Consider the following 16,467-nt stretch of genomic DNA (forward strand, 5'->3'; position numbering starts at 1 on the left):
GCTTTTAGGGTGTTTCCATGAATCACTAACCTACATTTTTTACTCTCCTGTGAGAAGCCAAAGAACCTGAGTTTAAAAAAAACTGTGCTGTGGGGTGATGGAGGCAGAAGATGTAAGGGCTGGGCTAAAGAGGGGCAAGCCTCCGGCTCTGGAGGAATGGGGTTCCCGGCAGGCAGCGTGGGGTACAAGGCCTGAGTGAAGGACTCACTGGTGAGGCCTGGGAAACGGGGACACAAAGAATCTGTGTGGGCCACACAGACATTTATAGTTGAGCATGGAAAAGCTAGTTGGGACTTTTATAGGAAGGGGAATGGAGGTTCTTTGGGGGGAGGTCATTTTAGAGGGGCACTCTTTAGATGGGACAGAGGACAGATTTTAAGAAGGGAGGGACGAAGGCAGAAGGACCTTTGTCTGTTTTCCCTGAGATGAAACTAGCTATTCCAGAGATGTGGCAGTGGCAGTAGCTTGTTCCTGTACACCGGTTCCTCTTGGCATACCGGCCAGGAGCATTCTCCACATGATGTCCTATGCGTGCCCTTGTGTGGCACACACTGTCTCCTAAGTCCCTCCCTCTCAGTAGACTTGAAAATAGGGGCACTAAAGGGTAGCCCAGAGCAGGCTGTGTGCTTAGCATGTGTCAAGTCCTGGGTTTAACTCCAGCACACACACACAAAGTGGTTACAAGAAAATTTAAGCTTACATATGCCGCTCTCACTTGTAACACACATCATTTGGGAAGGAGAGCTATGCTAGGCCTTCTGGGAGCTGAGGTGGAGTTGGAGAGAGAGGCAGACTTGGTCGGAAACTGGCTTTCATCGAACAGATGGGCAGTTTGCTTGTGAATTGTCCTGGAGAGGAGGCCTGTGGGATGAAGCATCTCAGCCGTGGGACCTCTGCCATCCATTGGGTTTGGTGTCTTCCTTGCTGTGCTGGCATGTGCCCGTAGTCCAGCTACTGAGGAGACTTGGAGGGAATCACTTGAGCAGACTCCCCATCTCAAAAGAAGAAAGATGAGGCTGTCTCCCAGTCTTCCAAACTGGACTCAGCGCTTCTCTCAGCCCCATATCCAGCATCCCCTACGTGCGCTAGTCACTTCCTCCTACATTTGAAATGTAAGTTTACCGTCTTCCTAGCAAAAGCACCTTATATTAAGTTAGAGACCTTTTGAATTACATTTTTATTTTCAAATACTTTAAAACATATATTTTGCCGCATATAGTAGGGAAGTTGGAGGATCGCAGGAAGGAGTGCTCTACCATGTAGGTCTTCGACATTGGACCCATGTGGTCATGCTTGTTGGCAAGCGCCTCTGTCTGATGACCATCATCTCATGGTTCCTCCTGTGATTTTAGATTTGTTTGCTTATTTTGTGGTAGGGTCTCACTATGTCACCGTGTGTGTGTGTGTGTGTGTGTGTGTGTGTGTGTGTGTGTGTGTGTGTGTGTGTGTGGCAGGGGTGGTAGCTATAGAGGGACATCTGCCTGAGAGTCTGACCAGGTAGTTTATTTTAGGCATATTTAAGTACAGCACAATTTGGTGAAAAATTCCTGGTGATAAATAACTCAGTCCTGTGTGCACACTAAAGTGTAAGACAAAACTAAGTCAAAATTCTTTGTAAAGTACATGTGACACCGTCTTTAAAGATGGGCTCTGTAGATTGACAAGCTCATGAGGATCTGGGGGAGGGTCTGCGGTGGTCTCTGCCACACAGCGCAAAGGTCACCAGGCTATGACCATGTCTGCTCCCAGCCATCTGTCTGGGGGGGTAACTGGTTATGCACCCATTCCTTTGGAGGGACATAATTTGTTAATATTCCTGGTTCCCCTAGTGCTTCTGTGTGAGCACAAGGACTCTACCTCCCACAGCCCTGGCTAGACTGGAACTCCTGTGTAGTCCAGGCTATCCTGAACTTTCAGAGGTGCCTCTGCCTCCTAGGTGCTGGGCTTAATGGTATAGCCACCAAGCTCAGCTTGTATTTAGGCAGATTATCACTGTGCAACACACGAACCCATAACCCTTATCCTGGCCTCTGTTGTGCTACATTACAAGTGTGCTAAATCATTAAATGTTTTTAAAAGTCCTCTCTTGGCAACGCTTTTCTCGAATGGAATTTTGTCCGTTAACATTGTTGGTTGTTTTCATGGGGTTTGTTTTTCTTGGAACATACTGCAAAACCAAAATATTTTACATGTTACTCATGGACAGAGAGCACTGGGATTGAAGAATTTGCATAACCAACCAGTTCCCTAAACCAAGGCCTTGTGATGGAAAACAGTGTCATATGGCTTTCCTGTTTCTAGCCTTCTCCCCAGGGCTCTCTAGCCCAGACTAGCCTCGAATTACTGATCCTCCTGCCTCTACTTCCCAAGTGTTACAATTATTTTATTATTTTTTTGGTTTTTCAAGACAAGGTTTCTCTGTATTGTTTTGGAGGCTGTCCTGGAACTTGCTCTGTAGACCAGGCTGGCCTCCAACTCACAGAGATCCACCTGCCTCTGCCTCCCGCGTGCTGGGATTAAAGGCGTGTGCCACCGTCGCCTGGCTTACAATTATTTTTTTAATAATTAATTTTGTATTTTCACATTTTATTTTATGTGTATGTCTTGCCTTCATGTATTACTGTGCACCATGTTCATGTAATGCCCACCAAGTTCAGAAGAAGGCTTCAGATCTCCGAACCTGGAGTGATAGATGGTGTGAGCTGCCGTGTAGGTAGTGGGAATTGAACCTGGGTCCTCTGCAAGAGCAGACAGCACTCTTGCTAGCCCTAATTATTTTTGTGTGTATGAGTGGGCACATGTGCAGAGACTGGCAAGTATCTTTGTCTGCTACCTTCCACCTTATTTTTGAGACAGGTTCTCCCTGAAACCTGACGCTCAAACACCCACCATTTTGGTTCATCTAGCTAGCCAACAAACTCCTGGTGTCTCCCTGTGTCTTTTTTTTTTTTTTATGTAGATGCTAGGGATTTGAACTCAAAGCACTGTTGCTTTTACTGCAACCACTCTTACACACTGAGCCACCTCCAGCCGTGGGATTACTGTTTGTTTTTCATTGCAATCCCAGTTCCCCCTCCCGCCTCTCCTTCCGCTCTCCCCTTCTTCCTCCCATCCCACCTTCCATCCATTCTTCAGAGAGGGTAAAGCCTCCCCTAGGATGTCAACTAAATCTTAGTCCCACTGCCAGTGGCTTCATACACTGCCCAAGCCATACCGTTGTCACCTGTATTCAGGTGTCCTTGTTCAGTCCTATGACAGTTCCCCAGTTGACAGAGCGGAGTCAGCGATCTCTAATAACGCAGGGCAGCTGGTTCTGTGGTTTCCCCATCTTGGTCTTGATCCCTTTGTTCATAATATTGCTCCTCCCTCACGTTGATTGTACTCCAGGAGATTGGCCCATTGGTTAGTTATAGAACTCTGCTTCCATTGTTTCTAGAAGATGGGATCTAGCTTCTCTGGGGTTGTGGATTATAGGCTGGTTATACTTTACTTTAGTCTGGTATTTATGAATGAGTAATATATGTCTTTCTGGAACTGAGTTATCTCACTCAGGATGGTTTTTTTCTAGTTCTGTCTATTTGCCTGCAAGTTTAAAGATGTCATTGTTTATTACTGATGAATAGTACCACATTTTCTCTATCCACTCTTCAGCTCAGGGACATCTAGGTTGCTTCCATGTTCTGGCTATTACAAATAATGCTGTTATGAACATAGTTGAACAGATGTCCTTGTATTGTGAGTGTACATCCTTTGGGTATATGCTCAACAGTGGTATTGCAGGGTCTTGAGACAGATTGATTCCCAATTTTCTGAGGAACTGCCATGCTGATTTCTACAGCAGTTGTACAAGTTTGCACTCCCACCAACAGTGGAAGAGTGTTCCCCTTACTCCACATCCTATCCAGCATAAGCTGCTGCCATCATTTTTTTATCTTGGCCATTCTGATCAGTGTAAGATGGTATCTCAGAGTTATTTTGATTTGCATTTCCCTGATGGCTAAGGATGTTGAGCATTTCCTTAAGTGTCTTTCAGCCATTTGAGATTGTTCTGTTGAGAATTCTCTATTTAAGTCTGTACCCCACTTTTTAATTGGATTATTTGGTAGTATGATGTCTAGTTTTTTAAATTTTTTGTATATTTTGGAGATGTATATTCTGTCAGATGTGGGGTTTGTGAAGATCTTTTCCCATTCTGTAGGAAACTGTTTTGCCTTGTTGACTGTGTCCTTTGCTTTATAGAAGCTTCTCAGTTTCAGGAGGTTCCATTTATTAATTGTTGCTCTCAGTGTCTGTGCTACTGGTGTTATATTTAGTAAGTGTTTTCCTGTACCAGTGCATTCAAGGCTACCTCCCACTTTCTCTTCTGTGCAGTTCAGTATGGGTGGATTTGTGTTGAGGTCTGTGATCCATTTGGACTTGAGTTTTGTGCAGGGCGATAGACATGGATCTATTTGCATTCTTCTACATGTCTACATCCAGTTATGCCTGCACCATTTGTTGAAGATGCTTTCTGTTTTCTATTTTATATTTAGTTTCTTTGTCAAAAATCAGGTGTTCATAGGTATGTAGGTTAATATCAGGGTCTTAAATTCAGATTCCATTGGTTCACCTATCTGTTTTTGTGCCGACAATACCTAGCTGTTTTCATTACTATTGCTCTATAATAGAGTCAGGTTTGATGAGGCCTCCAGATGTTCCCTTATTGTACAGGATTGTTTTGGCTATCCTGGGTTTTTTGTTTTTCATATGAAGTTGAGTATTATTCTTTCAAGGTCTGTGAAGAACTGTGCTGGGATTTTGATGGGTAATGCATTGAATCTGTAGATTGTTTTTGATAGGATTGCTATTTTTTCTATGTTAATCCTACCTATCCATGAGCATGGCAGATCTTTCCATTTTCTGATATCCTCTTCAATTTCATTCTTCAAAGACGTAAAGTTTTTGTCATACAGGTCTTTCACTTGTTTGGTTAGAGTTACCCCATGATATTTTATGTTGTTTATGGCTATTGTGAGGGGTGATGTTTCTCTGATTTCTTTCTCAGCCTGTTTGTCATCTGATTTTTTTTTGCATTAATCTTGTATCCCACTATATTACTGAAGGTATTTATCAGCTGTAGGAGTTCCTGGGTAGAATTTTTGGGGTCACTTATGTATACTATTGTTGCTGGCGGTTTTTCTTGTCCACATGGGTCCCGCTGCCACTTCAACCCAAAAAAAAACCACACAGAGACTTATATTATAAATCCGTTGACCGATGACTAGGGCTTCTTACTGGCTAGCTCTGTCTTAATTACTAACCCATTTCTATTACTCTGTGTATTTTACATGGCCTTACCTTAATGGAGAACAAGTGGCTCATTCTACCCTCCTGGGTTCTTCATGACAGCTCCGTCTGCCTGCGTTTCCCAGATTCTCCTCTTCCCTAACCCTGTCTGTACTTCCTGTCTGGCCAACCAGCCAATCAGTGTTTTATTCATCAGCCAATAAGAGAAACATATACATAGAAGGCCATCTCCCATCTTACTATCATATCATCAACATATAGTAAAAGTTTGACTTCTTCCTTTCCAATTGTATCCCCTTGATCTCCTTTTTTGTCTTCTTGCTCTGGCTAGGATTTCAATTACTATATTGAATAGATAATGGAGAGAGTAGACAGTCTTGTCTTGTTCCTGATTTTAGTGGAATTGTTTTGAGTTTCTGCCCATTTAGTTTGATGTTGGCTGTTGGCTTGCTATAGATTGCCTTTATTATGTTTAAGAATGTTCCTTGTATCCCTGTTTTCCCTCCAGTACCTTTATCATGAATGAGTGTTGGATTTGCCAAAGGCTTTTTCAGCATCTAATGAGATGGCCATGTGTTTTTTTTTTCTTTCAGTTTATTTATATGATAGATTATATTGATGGATTTTCTTATATTGAACCATCCCTGCATCTCTGGGATGAAGCCTACTTGATCGTGTTTCTGATGTATTCTTGGATTCGGTTTGCCAGTATTCTGTTGACTATTTCTGCATCAACGTTCATGAAGGATATTAATCTGTATTTCTCTTTCTTAGTTGTGTCTTTGCATAGTCTCTGTGTGGTTTTGGTATCATGGTAACTGTAGCCTCATAAAAAGAGTTTGGCAATGTTCCTTCTGTTTCTATTGTGTGGAACAATTTGAGGAGTATTGGTATTAACTCTTCTTTGAAATTCTGGTAAAATTCTGTGCTGAAACCATGTGATCCTGGACTTTTTTGGTTGGGAGTCCTTTGGTGACTGTTTCTATATCCTTAGGGGTTATAGGTTTATTTATTTTGTTTATCTGGTCTTGATTTAATTTTGGTATGTAGTACTTATCCAGAAAATTGTCATGTTTCCTTTAAATTTTCCAATTTTGTGGAGTACAGAGTTTTGTTTTGCTTTTTTGTTTTGTTTTGTTTCTTGAGACAGGATTTCTCTGTGTATCCTTGGTTGTCCTGGAACTCACTCTGTAGAGCAGGCTGGCCTCAAACTCACAGAGATTCACCTGTCTCTGCCTCCCAAGCACTGCCTGACTGGAGTACAGATTCTTGAAGTATGACCTGATGATTCTCTGGATTTCCTCAGTGTATGTTGTTATGTCCCCCTTTTCATTTCTGATTTTGTTAATTTTGATATTCTCTCTGCCTTTTGGTGAGTTTGGACAAAGGTTTGTCTATTTTGTTTTCTCAAAGAACCAACTCTCTGTCTCATTGATTTATTTATTTTTTGGTATTGTTTTCTTTGTTTCTATTTATTGATCTCAGCCCTCAATTTGACTGTTTCTTGCCGTCTACTCCTTCTGGGTGAGTTTGCTTCTTTTTGTTCTAGAGCTTTCAGTTCTGTTAGTTCACTAGTGTGGGATTTCTCAAGCTTCTTTTGTGGGCATTTAGTGCTATGAGCTTTGCTCTTAACACTGCTTCCATTGTGTCCCATAAGCTTGGATATATTGTGCTGTCATTTTCATTGAATTTTAGAAAGTTAATTTTTCTTTATTTCTTCCTTGACTCAGTGGTTGTGGTGATCTGATAAGGTACATGGGATTATTCCTTTTTTTTATCGATTGTGATTTTCTTTGTTACAGAATATGTGGTCAGTTTTTGAGAAGGTTCCATGAGGTACTGAGAGAAGGTATATTCTTTAGTGTTTGGGTAGAATGTTCTACAGGTGTCTGTTAAGTCCATTTGAGTCATAACCTCTGCTAGTGGAACTATCTTAACTTAGTTTTGATGGTGTTTCAGTGAACTTTAGGCTAGGGTGGGGCTGCTGATAGCAACTTCCCTGCCTTTATTTAGGACTGACATCACATGCAAGTGTCCCTATGTTTTTAAGTAGAAAAACTGGAGCTGGGCGGTGGTAGCACGAGCCTTTAATCTCAACACTTGTTAGGCAGATCTCTGTGAGTTCAAGGCCAGCCTGGTCTACAGAGTGAGTTCCAGGACTGGCTCCATAGCTACAGAGAAACCCTGTCTTAAAAAGGGAAAACGAAACACACAAGCAAACAAGCCTGGAGTTGATGAGGTAGCTCACTTAGGAAAGGCACCTGCCGCCACGCCTGCCGACCCCGAGTTCACTACCAGGACCTAAGTGGTAAGAGATGACTGGTTCCCTGGGTTGTCCTGGAGACCTCCACATACGCACTATGGCGCTTGTATAGGTGTGGGTGTGCGTGCGCATGCACACGCCGGATCTCTCCTGTCTGGAGACAGTAATTCCGGATGTGTTTGCTGCTGTGTCTAGTTTCCATGAGGGTTCTGGAGATTTGAACTGGAGGTGTTAGGCTTACATGGTCAGCACTCTTCCTACTGTCTTAGTTACTGTTCTGTTACTGTGAAGGGACACTCTGATCAAGGCAATTCTTATGAAAGAAAGCATTTAATTTCCTGCTTACAATTTCAAAGGCTTAGTCCGATATCATCTTGACAAGGAGCATGGCAGCACTCAGGGTGCTGAGCAGTAGCTGAGAGCTACATCCTAGTCCACAGGCCAAGGGCCTGTCATGGACTTTTGAAACCTCAGCGCCCACCCCAGAGGACTCACTTCCTCCAACAGAGCCACACCTCCTGATCTGATTAAGTTTTTCAAATGTTGCCTTTCCCTGGTGACTAAGCTTTCAAATACATGAGCCTATTGGAGCTGTTCTTATTCCAACTACCATACCTACCAAGTCATCTCTCCTACTGTGACACTTTCATTTTCTTTTCTTTTTTTGGGGGGGGGAGCAAGGGAGGTTCAAGACAGGGTTTCTCTGTGTAGCCCTGGCTGTCCTGGAACTCACTCTGTAGGCCAGGCTGGCCTTGAACTCACAGAGATCCGCCTGCCTCTGCCTCGTGAGTGCTGGGGTTAAAGGCGTGCGCACCCACTACCTGGCTTTATTTTTCCTTTTTTAACTACAGATGGCTATAACTATGAAAATATAATCATGTTATTTTCTAACTTACACAATGTCATTATTTCACAAGAAAGCCAGTGAGTTTGAAGTAGAATCAGGTATTGATTTATTGATGTACTTAGTGACTAACTTAAAGCCCTGCTTGTATTACCTATTGTCAAGCATGACTTCACTTGCTGCCTGGGACAGAGTGACCTGGAGGAATAGCTGAAACACTGAATTGTTGCTCTTAACACCCTGCTGACTGGCACAAAGGCTTCTGTAAAATCTTGCTTGCCTGCCCTGCCTTGTGATTGTGGAGTATAAAACACAAACTAGACCTGGGATCGGAGCTTTTCAGAACCGTCCTAGCTTCAGTCCATTGGACCGTCTGCTTCCCCACCCCTAAGTTAGAGCTCTTAGTCTGGAAAGACTCTCGCAGCAAGTTCACCTGAAAAAGTTAGGAAAATCTGGCCAACAAGTGTAATCCCTTTAGTGCTGAAAATGTATTATTGCTATTTGATTTCTTTTTTTGGTTTTTAAGACAGGGTTTCTGTGTGTGGCTTTGGAGGCACCACCTGGCGTTATTGTTTGCATGGTGTCTGATTGGCCTGCATGCATGTGTGGAGGCCAGAGGACAGCTATGTAGTTAGTTATCTACCTCATGTTGGCTCTGGGGACCGTATTCAGGTCAGGCGTGTGTGGTAAGCACCTGAGCCCACTGAGCCATCGTGCCAGCCTCTGCAATGAGTCCCTGCATGCCATCTTCTCAAAGGCAATGACTCTTTAGAAGTAGCAGTCTTTTCAGAGGTGATTCCTGCGGTTAAAGTAACAGCGCAGAATACCACAGAGCAAAGCAGTGCAGTGACAATGCTTTATCCTAACGACATTAAAATGCTACCTATTCTGATACTGGGTGGTGGTGCATGCCCTTGATCCCAGCACTCCGGAGGCAGAGGCAGTAGGATCTCTATGAGTTCAAAACCAACCTGATCTACATGGTGAGTTCCAGGACAGTCAGGGCGATGTAGAGAGACCCTGTCTCAAAAAAACAGCAAAAAGTTTGTCTTGGAGTTTCTATTGCTGTGAAGAGATCATAACCACAGCAACTCTTATAAAAGAAAACAATAAATTGAGGTAGATTACAGTTCAGAGTTTTGTCTGTTATGTCAGAGTGGGAAGCAAGGCAGCATGCAGACAGACAGGGTGTTAAAGCAGAGGCTACTTCATGACTCACAAGCAACAGGAAGTGGTCTGAGACACTGGGCGTGGCTTGAGCATTGGAGACCTCAAAGCCCACCTCCACAGTGACACACTTCCTCCAACAAGGTCACACCTCCTCCAATAAAACGACACCTCCAACAAAGCATCTCTCCTTTTGGGGGCCATTTTCTTTCACACCACCAGTAAGTGGATATTGCGTAACAAGCTTGTTGAGTTAGGTGTTCATTGGAAACTGTTCATTAAATAGATCCAGTTTTCAGCCTTGCTTTTGGTCGTACAAAACATTGTATTTACCTTTTTTCATTTGTTCGTTTGTTTGTTTTAAATAAGTTTGATTTTTGTGGATTTTTGGGTTGTTTTTTGTTTTTGTTTTTTGAGACAGGGTCTCTCTTTAAGTATCCCTAGATGTCCTAGAACTATGTATGCTATGTCTGCCAGGCTGGCCTTGAACTCAGAGATCTGTAGTGCTAGGATTAAAAGCATGCACTACCACACCTGGCTTGCAGCTGAATGTTCTCTCTCTCCCTTCCTTCCTTCCTTCCTTCCTTCCTTCCTTCCTTCCTTCCTTCCTTTCTTTCTTTCATTCAGAAAAGGACTTTCTAATATTTATTTTGTATATATGAGTGCTCTATCTGCTTGTACAAATTTATGCCAGAAAAGGACACCAGATCTCATTACAGATGGTTGTAAGCCATCATGTGGTTGCTGGGAATTGAATTCAGGACTTCTGGAAGAGCAGCCAGTGCTCTTAACCTCTGAGATATCTCTCCATCCCCACATGGATAAATTAATGTAAGTTTTTGTTGGACATAATATATAAAACAGTGGATTTTAGGCAGTGGACGTGAGGGAGCACAGAACAGTGGTCCCTGAAGGGGAAATGAGTGTGACAAGCCCCAGCTCACTATTAGTCCATAGCACAGAGGGGACGCTGGAAGGTGACACGGCTAAACTCCACGGGGGCAGGGCACCAAAATAGACGGAGCTGCACAGTCCTGGGGATTGAACATAGAGCTTCCTAATACATTCTAGGCAAACCGTCTACCACTGAGCAGCCCATCAGTCCATCTGCTCTTCCAGGGGTCCTGAGTTCAATTCCCAGCAACCATTTGGTGGCTCACAGCCATCTACAATTCAATCTGGTGCCCTCTTCTGGCATGTAGGCAGAACACTGTATATGTGATAAATAAATAAATCTTAAAAAAGAAAACTCCGCACACATCTCAAGAACCACCCATAAGTATTAAAGCTAACTATACTTGGAGCTCACTCAGGGCACCTAATGAAATGTGCAATTCATGAGGCATCAGATGAAGTACTCAAAAGGGCCTCAGGAAAAGTTGGAGTTAACCCTCTATTAAATATTAACAAGGGGAGAAGAAAATGCATTTCCACCAGCTATGCCCTGACATGTACACACACACACAAGTTAATTAATAAATAAAAATAAAATAAATAAATAAATAAAATTAAGGAAGTCTGAGCTGGGACTGTGGCTCAGCTAGGAGAGTGATTGGCAAGCATACGTAAAACCCTGGGCTGGATCCCCAGTACCACGTAAACCAGATGTGAAACGCTCACCTGTAACCCCAGCACTTTGAAGGCAGAGGCAGAAAGTTCAGGAAGTCAAGATCATCTTCCGCTTCATAGCAAATCCAAGGCCACCTTAGTTTACAGGAGCCCTTTAAAAAATGGGGGGGGGTGGGCAGGAAAATAGTTTAGTAGATATGGGCACCTGTCGATGCAAGCCAGAAGACCTAAAATTGATCCCCAGAACCCACTTACAGGTGGAAGGAGTGTACTGACTTCGAAAAGTGATCCTCTGGCCTCCACATGTATGCCATAGCCTATACATGCCTACATACATCATGGACACATACAGCTGAAAAATGTAAAAGCAGCCGGATCTCTGTAAGTTCGAGAACAACCAAGGCTACATAGAGAGACCCTGTCTCAAAAAGAGAGGCGGGGGAGAAATCTGGAAATAGCGATTGTTTGGGGGTATGGTTGTTTTTGTTTATTTGTTTTGCTTTTGTTTTCATTGTCATCAACTTGACACCAGCTAGAGTTATGTGGGAAGAGAAGGCTCAGCTGAGAAAATGCCTCTGTCGAATTGTGGGTGGGCAAGCCTGTGGAGCGCTCTCTTCATTCATGATTGATGTGGGAGGGCTAGGCCCAGCCCACTGGATGCTGTCTCCCTTGGTCAGGTAGAAGAAAGCAGGTTGAGCAAGCCACAGGGGGCAAGCCAGTGAGCACCCCCCACTCCATGGCCTCTTCCTCAGCTCCTGTCCCCAGGTTCCTGCCTGGAGTTTCAGCCCCCAATGATGGATGGTGATGTAGACGTTAAGCTGGAATAAGCCTTTCCTCCCCTAAGTGGCTTTGGTCATGGTCTTTGTCACAGCAGTAACAACTCTGAGACCGTGAGTAAAGTCTCAGAACTGACAAACAGGATTCCGAAGACTCTGTTCCTGCCAGTTTGCAGCCTAGGAAATTCACTCAGTGGCGCCCCTTGCTGCTGGTCAGCAAAGTGCCTGAGATGAGCCAGCACGTTGATTTCTCTGGCTTTATTAAGCTAGCCCACTGTGCTGGCTCTGTGGCAGTCTTTTAATGCCATCGTCCCTAGGATGTATTTTTTGAAGAAGGAAAAGAGCAGAGAGCTGAATGTGGTGGCTTGAGGTGGAGGCAGGAGGAGCAGGGAGCAGGAGTTCAAGTTCAAGGCCAGCCAGGGCATCATGAGATCCTATCTCTCTGTCTCTGTCTCTGTCTCTCTGTCTCTCTGTCTCTCTGTCTCTCTCTGTCTCTCTCTCTCTCTCTCTCTACACACACACACACACACACACACACACACACACACACACACACACACACACACACACACACACAAATCACCAGGGAGGGCAAGGTAAGGAAGGAACCAGCTCCGCTCACCTTTACTCTGTAAAGTTCACCTGGTAAAGGACTTGAAATTTGTAGCCTTCCAAGGACAAGCCTGTACCTCCATCTCACACTTGCCCCTAGGACCAGTCCTGCCACATAGAGCTGCTGTCACCGAGACTTTGTCATACCCAATTGCCTGTCTTGGACTAAGATATCATCCAGTCATTGACCTGGGAACCTCCCCTAGAGAAGGATCCATCTTTCACATAACATAGCCTTACAAAATTCATAAGGTGTCAGTGGCCCATCCCACCACTGTGGAAGACCTCAACAAAAATACAGAAAGCAAGGAGGAATCCAAAAAGATGGGGTGACTCAGTGTGACTCAAGGCCCTTTCTGACAAGCTTGATGTTTGGTTCCTTGATTCCCTTGATGGGAGGCAAGAACAACACATGAGCCATGACATACACACACACACACACACACACACACACACACACACACACGCACACACACGTGCGCACACGCGCGCACACACGCACGTCACTAAACAAATACATTAGCTAATTAGAATATTAAATTAGGGAGATGGTTCAGCACTCAAGAGTGCTTGCTGCTGTTTCAGAGGACCCAAGTTCAGTTCCTAGCACCTTCATGGCAGCTCACAATCATCTGTAACTCCAGTTCCAAGGGATCCAACACCTTCCAGCCTCTCCAGGCATCAGACACACATGTGGTGCACATACACACTTGTAGGTAAATGCTTGCACATATGAAGATCTTTAAAAGAATTCAATTGCAGGTAAATGCTCGCACATATAAAAATCTTCAAAAGAATTCAATTGGGGGAAAGCTTTTTGTTTTGTTTTTATGTGGGGAGTGCACAGAGGTCAAGGGCAACTGTGTGGAGTTGGTTCTCTCCTTCCACCTTTGTGTGAATGAAACTCAGGTTGCCAGGCATATGTGACAGATGCCTCAACCCACTGAGACCTCTCATAAGCCCTTCTTTTGCTGTTGTTTGAGATAGGTCTCTGTGTAGCTCAGGCTGGTCTTGAACTCACAGAGATCCACCTGTATCTTTCTTGAACGTGCTGGGAATACAAGTGTGTGTCACCACTGGCCTTTAAAAAGAATTCTCAGGGTTCCCTGGATGTGAAGGCTCAAAGCATTTTACCCACAGGCCAGAGAAGGTTGCCTGCCTGGTTGGGCTGGCTTTCTCAGCAAGAGTTTGATGAGCCTCATTGGTTTGGTAAAGGAGAATATACACTAACTTAGATTCATCTCACAGCATAAACTCTCTTAGCTGGGTCCCATCCTCGTTATCAAATATGTAATTGTATATAAATGTATAATTGTTCTGTTAATACTACTCAGTGGGTAGCTTTCACTTCAAAATCTGAGCTAACAATCTCAGTGCTTGTAGGGCTGGTGGGAGCGACCCTACGGGGCGACTGGTGTTCACTGCTCAGGACTGAGTCACCCTGACAGCAGCTGTCACGTAGAGGAGCTAGATAAGGTGTGAGTCAGCAGGGAAGGGGGAATTGAGAGGGGTATGGACATGGTTTTTTTGGGGGTAGTTTTTTTCTCATATGTGTGTGTGTGTGTGAGAGAGAGAGAGAGAGAGAGAGAGAGAGAGAGAGAGAGAGAGGTCTCTCACTGGGACCTGGAGCTTGTGAGTTATGCTGGGATGGCACGACAGTGAACCCAAGCATCCTCCTGTCTGTGCTCTCCAGCATGGGGGACACCAGTGTGTGCCACCATGCCGGGCTTGTTATGTGGGTGGTAAGAATAAAACTCAACAGCTGATCCATCTCCTCAGCCCCCTCATTCATGTTTTCCTTAATTAATTCGTATCAGAGCCTTAGACACTGTATCTTTTGTGATGCTGAGATCAAACCGTAGCATCTCATGTGCTGGACCACTAAGACCTATTCTCAACTTTAAAAACTAAGTTTAGAAGGACCATATGTGATAATGCATTCTTTTAATTTCAGCACTCTCAGGAAAAGGCCAGGGTAAGTTCAAGGCCAACCTGGTCTATATAGAGGGTTCCAGAACAGCCAGGGATTCATAGTGAGACTCTGTCTCAAAAACAAACAAATAAAACAAACGTAAGGATAATAAGGATAAAAGGATATTCCATTTAAATTGCCATGTTGAAGTAAATCCTATGCAATTTATAGGCTAAAAGATACATCACAATCGACAATTTATCCCATGTGATTGTGATGTCTGGGAGCTGAGGTGTGGTTTATAATGATATGAGCCAATGCTTGTTAGATATCAGGATGTATTGTGCATTTCTTTTGCATATGTGTTTTCTGTTTTATGGTATTTGTTTTTTGAGATGTGTTCTTATGTAGCTTTGGCTGTCCTGGTACTCCTTAGGTAGACCAGGCTGCCCTGAACTTGCGTTAAGCCTCCTGCCTCTGCCTCCCAAGTGCTGAGAATACAGATGTGTGCGTGCCACCAGGCCTCGCTTGTGTGACAGATCAGCACATCCCTTTGAGGATAGTTTTCCTGTTTCCTTCCCAGTCCTGTTTCCAGAAGTCATGTGTTGAGCAACATTCGTGCCAGCATGACCTCAAATAACTTTTAAGCCTGGGTCCTAAAGGGCCCATTTCCCATGTTTGGCTGTTCTTAGTTTCAGCCATCAGTGTTGTCTTTTAGTGAGCACAGGCCTCCCACTCCCCCTTCCTCCTCTCCTCGACCTGGGTTCTACTCAGCTGGTGTAATCAGCCCAACCACTCAGCAGCCCAGCAAACCCAGCTACCCTGGGAAGGAGTACTTACCCTTCCATGCTCTTCCAGCTTAGAGAAAGTGCCTTTCCTGTGGCAGGAGGGAATTCTATATCTGTTAGGCCTTGTGATTGATCTGGGGAACCAAGGGGAGAAGGGAGTTTGAACAGGGAAATAAACTCTCCGTAGGACTCTTCCTTCCCTTTGCCGTCCTGGGCATGCCCCTCCTCTGGGCATCTCTTCAGGATTTCATTCCTCCGTCCAACTGCCGTTCACAACTGCCCTTTCCAACTGCTCCAGAACTCTTGGCCCTGGCGTTCTGTGATGTAAATTATTCCACGCATGGCTTGAAATGGGTGAGAAGCAGGGTTGCCAGGTGTCGGATCACTAGTGTAAGTTGACTGGCTCTCGGGGGAGAACCACTCCTGGAATTTGTTCAGTTGTTACTGTCTGGGCCAGAGCTGTGCTGGCCGTGCTTGGGGCTGCTGCGGGCAGGGAGACGAGCTCTGGGCTGGAGTGGGGTGAACGTCTGCTGGAGATTTTCTACCTTAAACATTCTCAGTCCAGCTATGGATTATTCAGCATTGAACTTAGTGTTGCTGCACTGGGAAGCACGCAGGCCCCATGGCCAGAGCCCGTATCGACAGCAGCACAGGGCCTCCTGTTTTGTCTCCAGAAGTGGGGAGAGCCTGCCACGTCCTGCCTTCCTAGGGATCACCAAAATAAGCTCTCCGTGCTTAGAAGCATACAGTCACGCCACTGAAAGACCCCAGAGTCTGTGAGAGCTTTTCTAAAGCTCTACATTTGATGGAGTTACTTTTTATCCACATGCAGGAGGGCACTGCCAGATGTCTTAGATTTTTCTACTTTTTACCCATAAGTTGAAAACTGATCTATAGTAAAAACAATTTAAGTCAAAAACTCGTTCAAGTAACTGCATTTTACCTTTATTTTTTTATTGGCTTTGTTTTTGAGGTAGGGTCACATATAGCCCAGGCTGGCCTAAAACTTGTCATGTAGGCAAGGATGGCCTACTTAACCTCCTGGTCCTCCGGTCTCTACTTCCCAACTTCTAGGATCTCAGGTGTGTACCAGCTGGCTTGCTTACTTACTCTTTATTTACGTACGAGCTGGGGTCTTGCTTTGCCCAGGCTGGCCTTGAACTCCTGGACTCAAGTTCCCCTCCCTACTTAGTCCTTCCTGAGTAGCTGGGACAACTGACAAATGACACTAGACCCACCAAACACAAGTT

At 44.5% G+C, this 16,467-nt stretch overlaps 1 protein-coding gene and 1 long non-coding RNA gene across 4 annotated transcripts in view; one reads left to right on the top strand and one right to left on the bottom strand.

The window, feature by feature from the left end:
- The window catches only part of Bicral (BRD4 interacting chromatin remodeling complex associated protein like), a 57,887-nt gene that overhangs the window by 9,164 nt on the left and 32,256 nt on the right, over positions 1–16,467 (top strand). Inside the window, exon 1 of one of the 3 annotated variants that reach the window (XM_040729621.1) lies at positions 15,521–15,607. The exons of 1 other annotated variant lie outside the window; for it this stretch is intronic. Coding sequence is in view for 1 of the 2 variants with exons in the window: in XM_040729620.1 (XP_040585554.1) it covers positions 16,242–16,299 (58 nt within the window). In the remaining variant the exon portion in view is untranslated. Of the gene's footprint in view, positions 1–15,520; positions 16,300–16,467 lie in introns of those variants that run through there. One more of the 3 variants, XM_040729620.1, reaches the window with a different exon arrangement.
- Positions 675–15,378, bottom strand: LOC121133346. The gene is made up of 3 exons (XR_005870183.1): positions 15,270–15,378; positions 11,181–11,281; positions 675–1,099 (listed from the first exon to the last, which is right to left on the bottom strand). It is a non-coding gene; the product is annotated as an uncharacterized LOC121133346 (long non-coding RNA).

Source organism: Mesocricetus auratus, unplaced genomic scaffold, assembly GCF_017639785.1.
Source record: "Mesocricetus auratus isolate SY011 unplaced genomic scaffold, BCM_Maur_2.0 Super-Scaffold_100021, whole genome shotgun sequence".
NCBI classification, from domain to species: domain Eukaryota; kingdom Metazoa; phylum Chordata; class Mammalia; order Rodentia; family Cricetidae; genus Mesocricetus; species Mesocricetus auratus.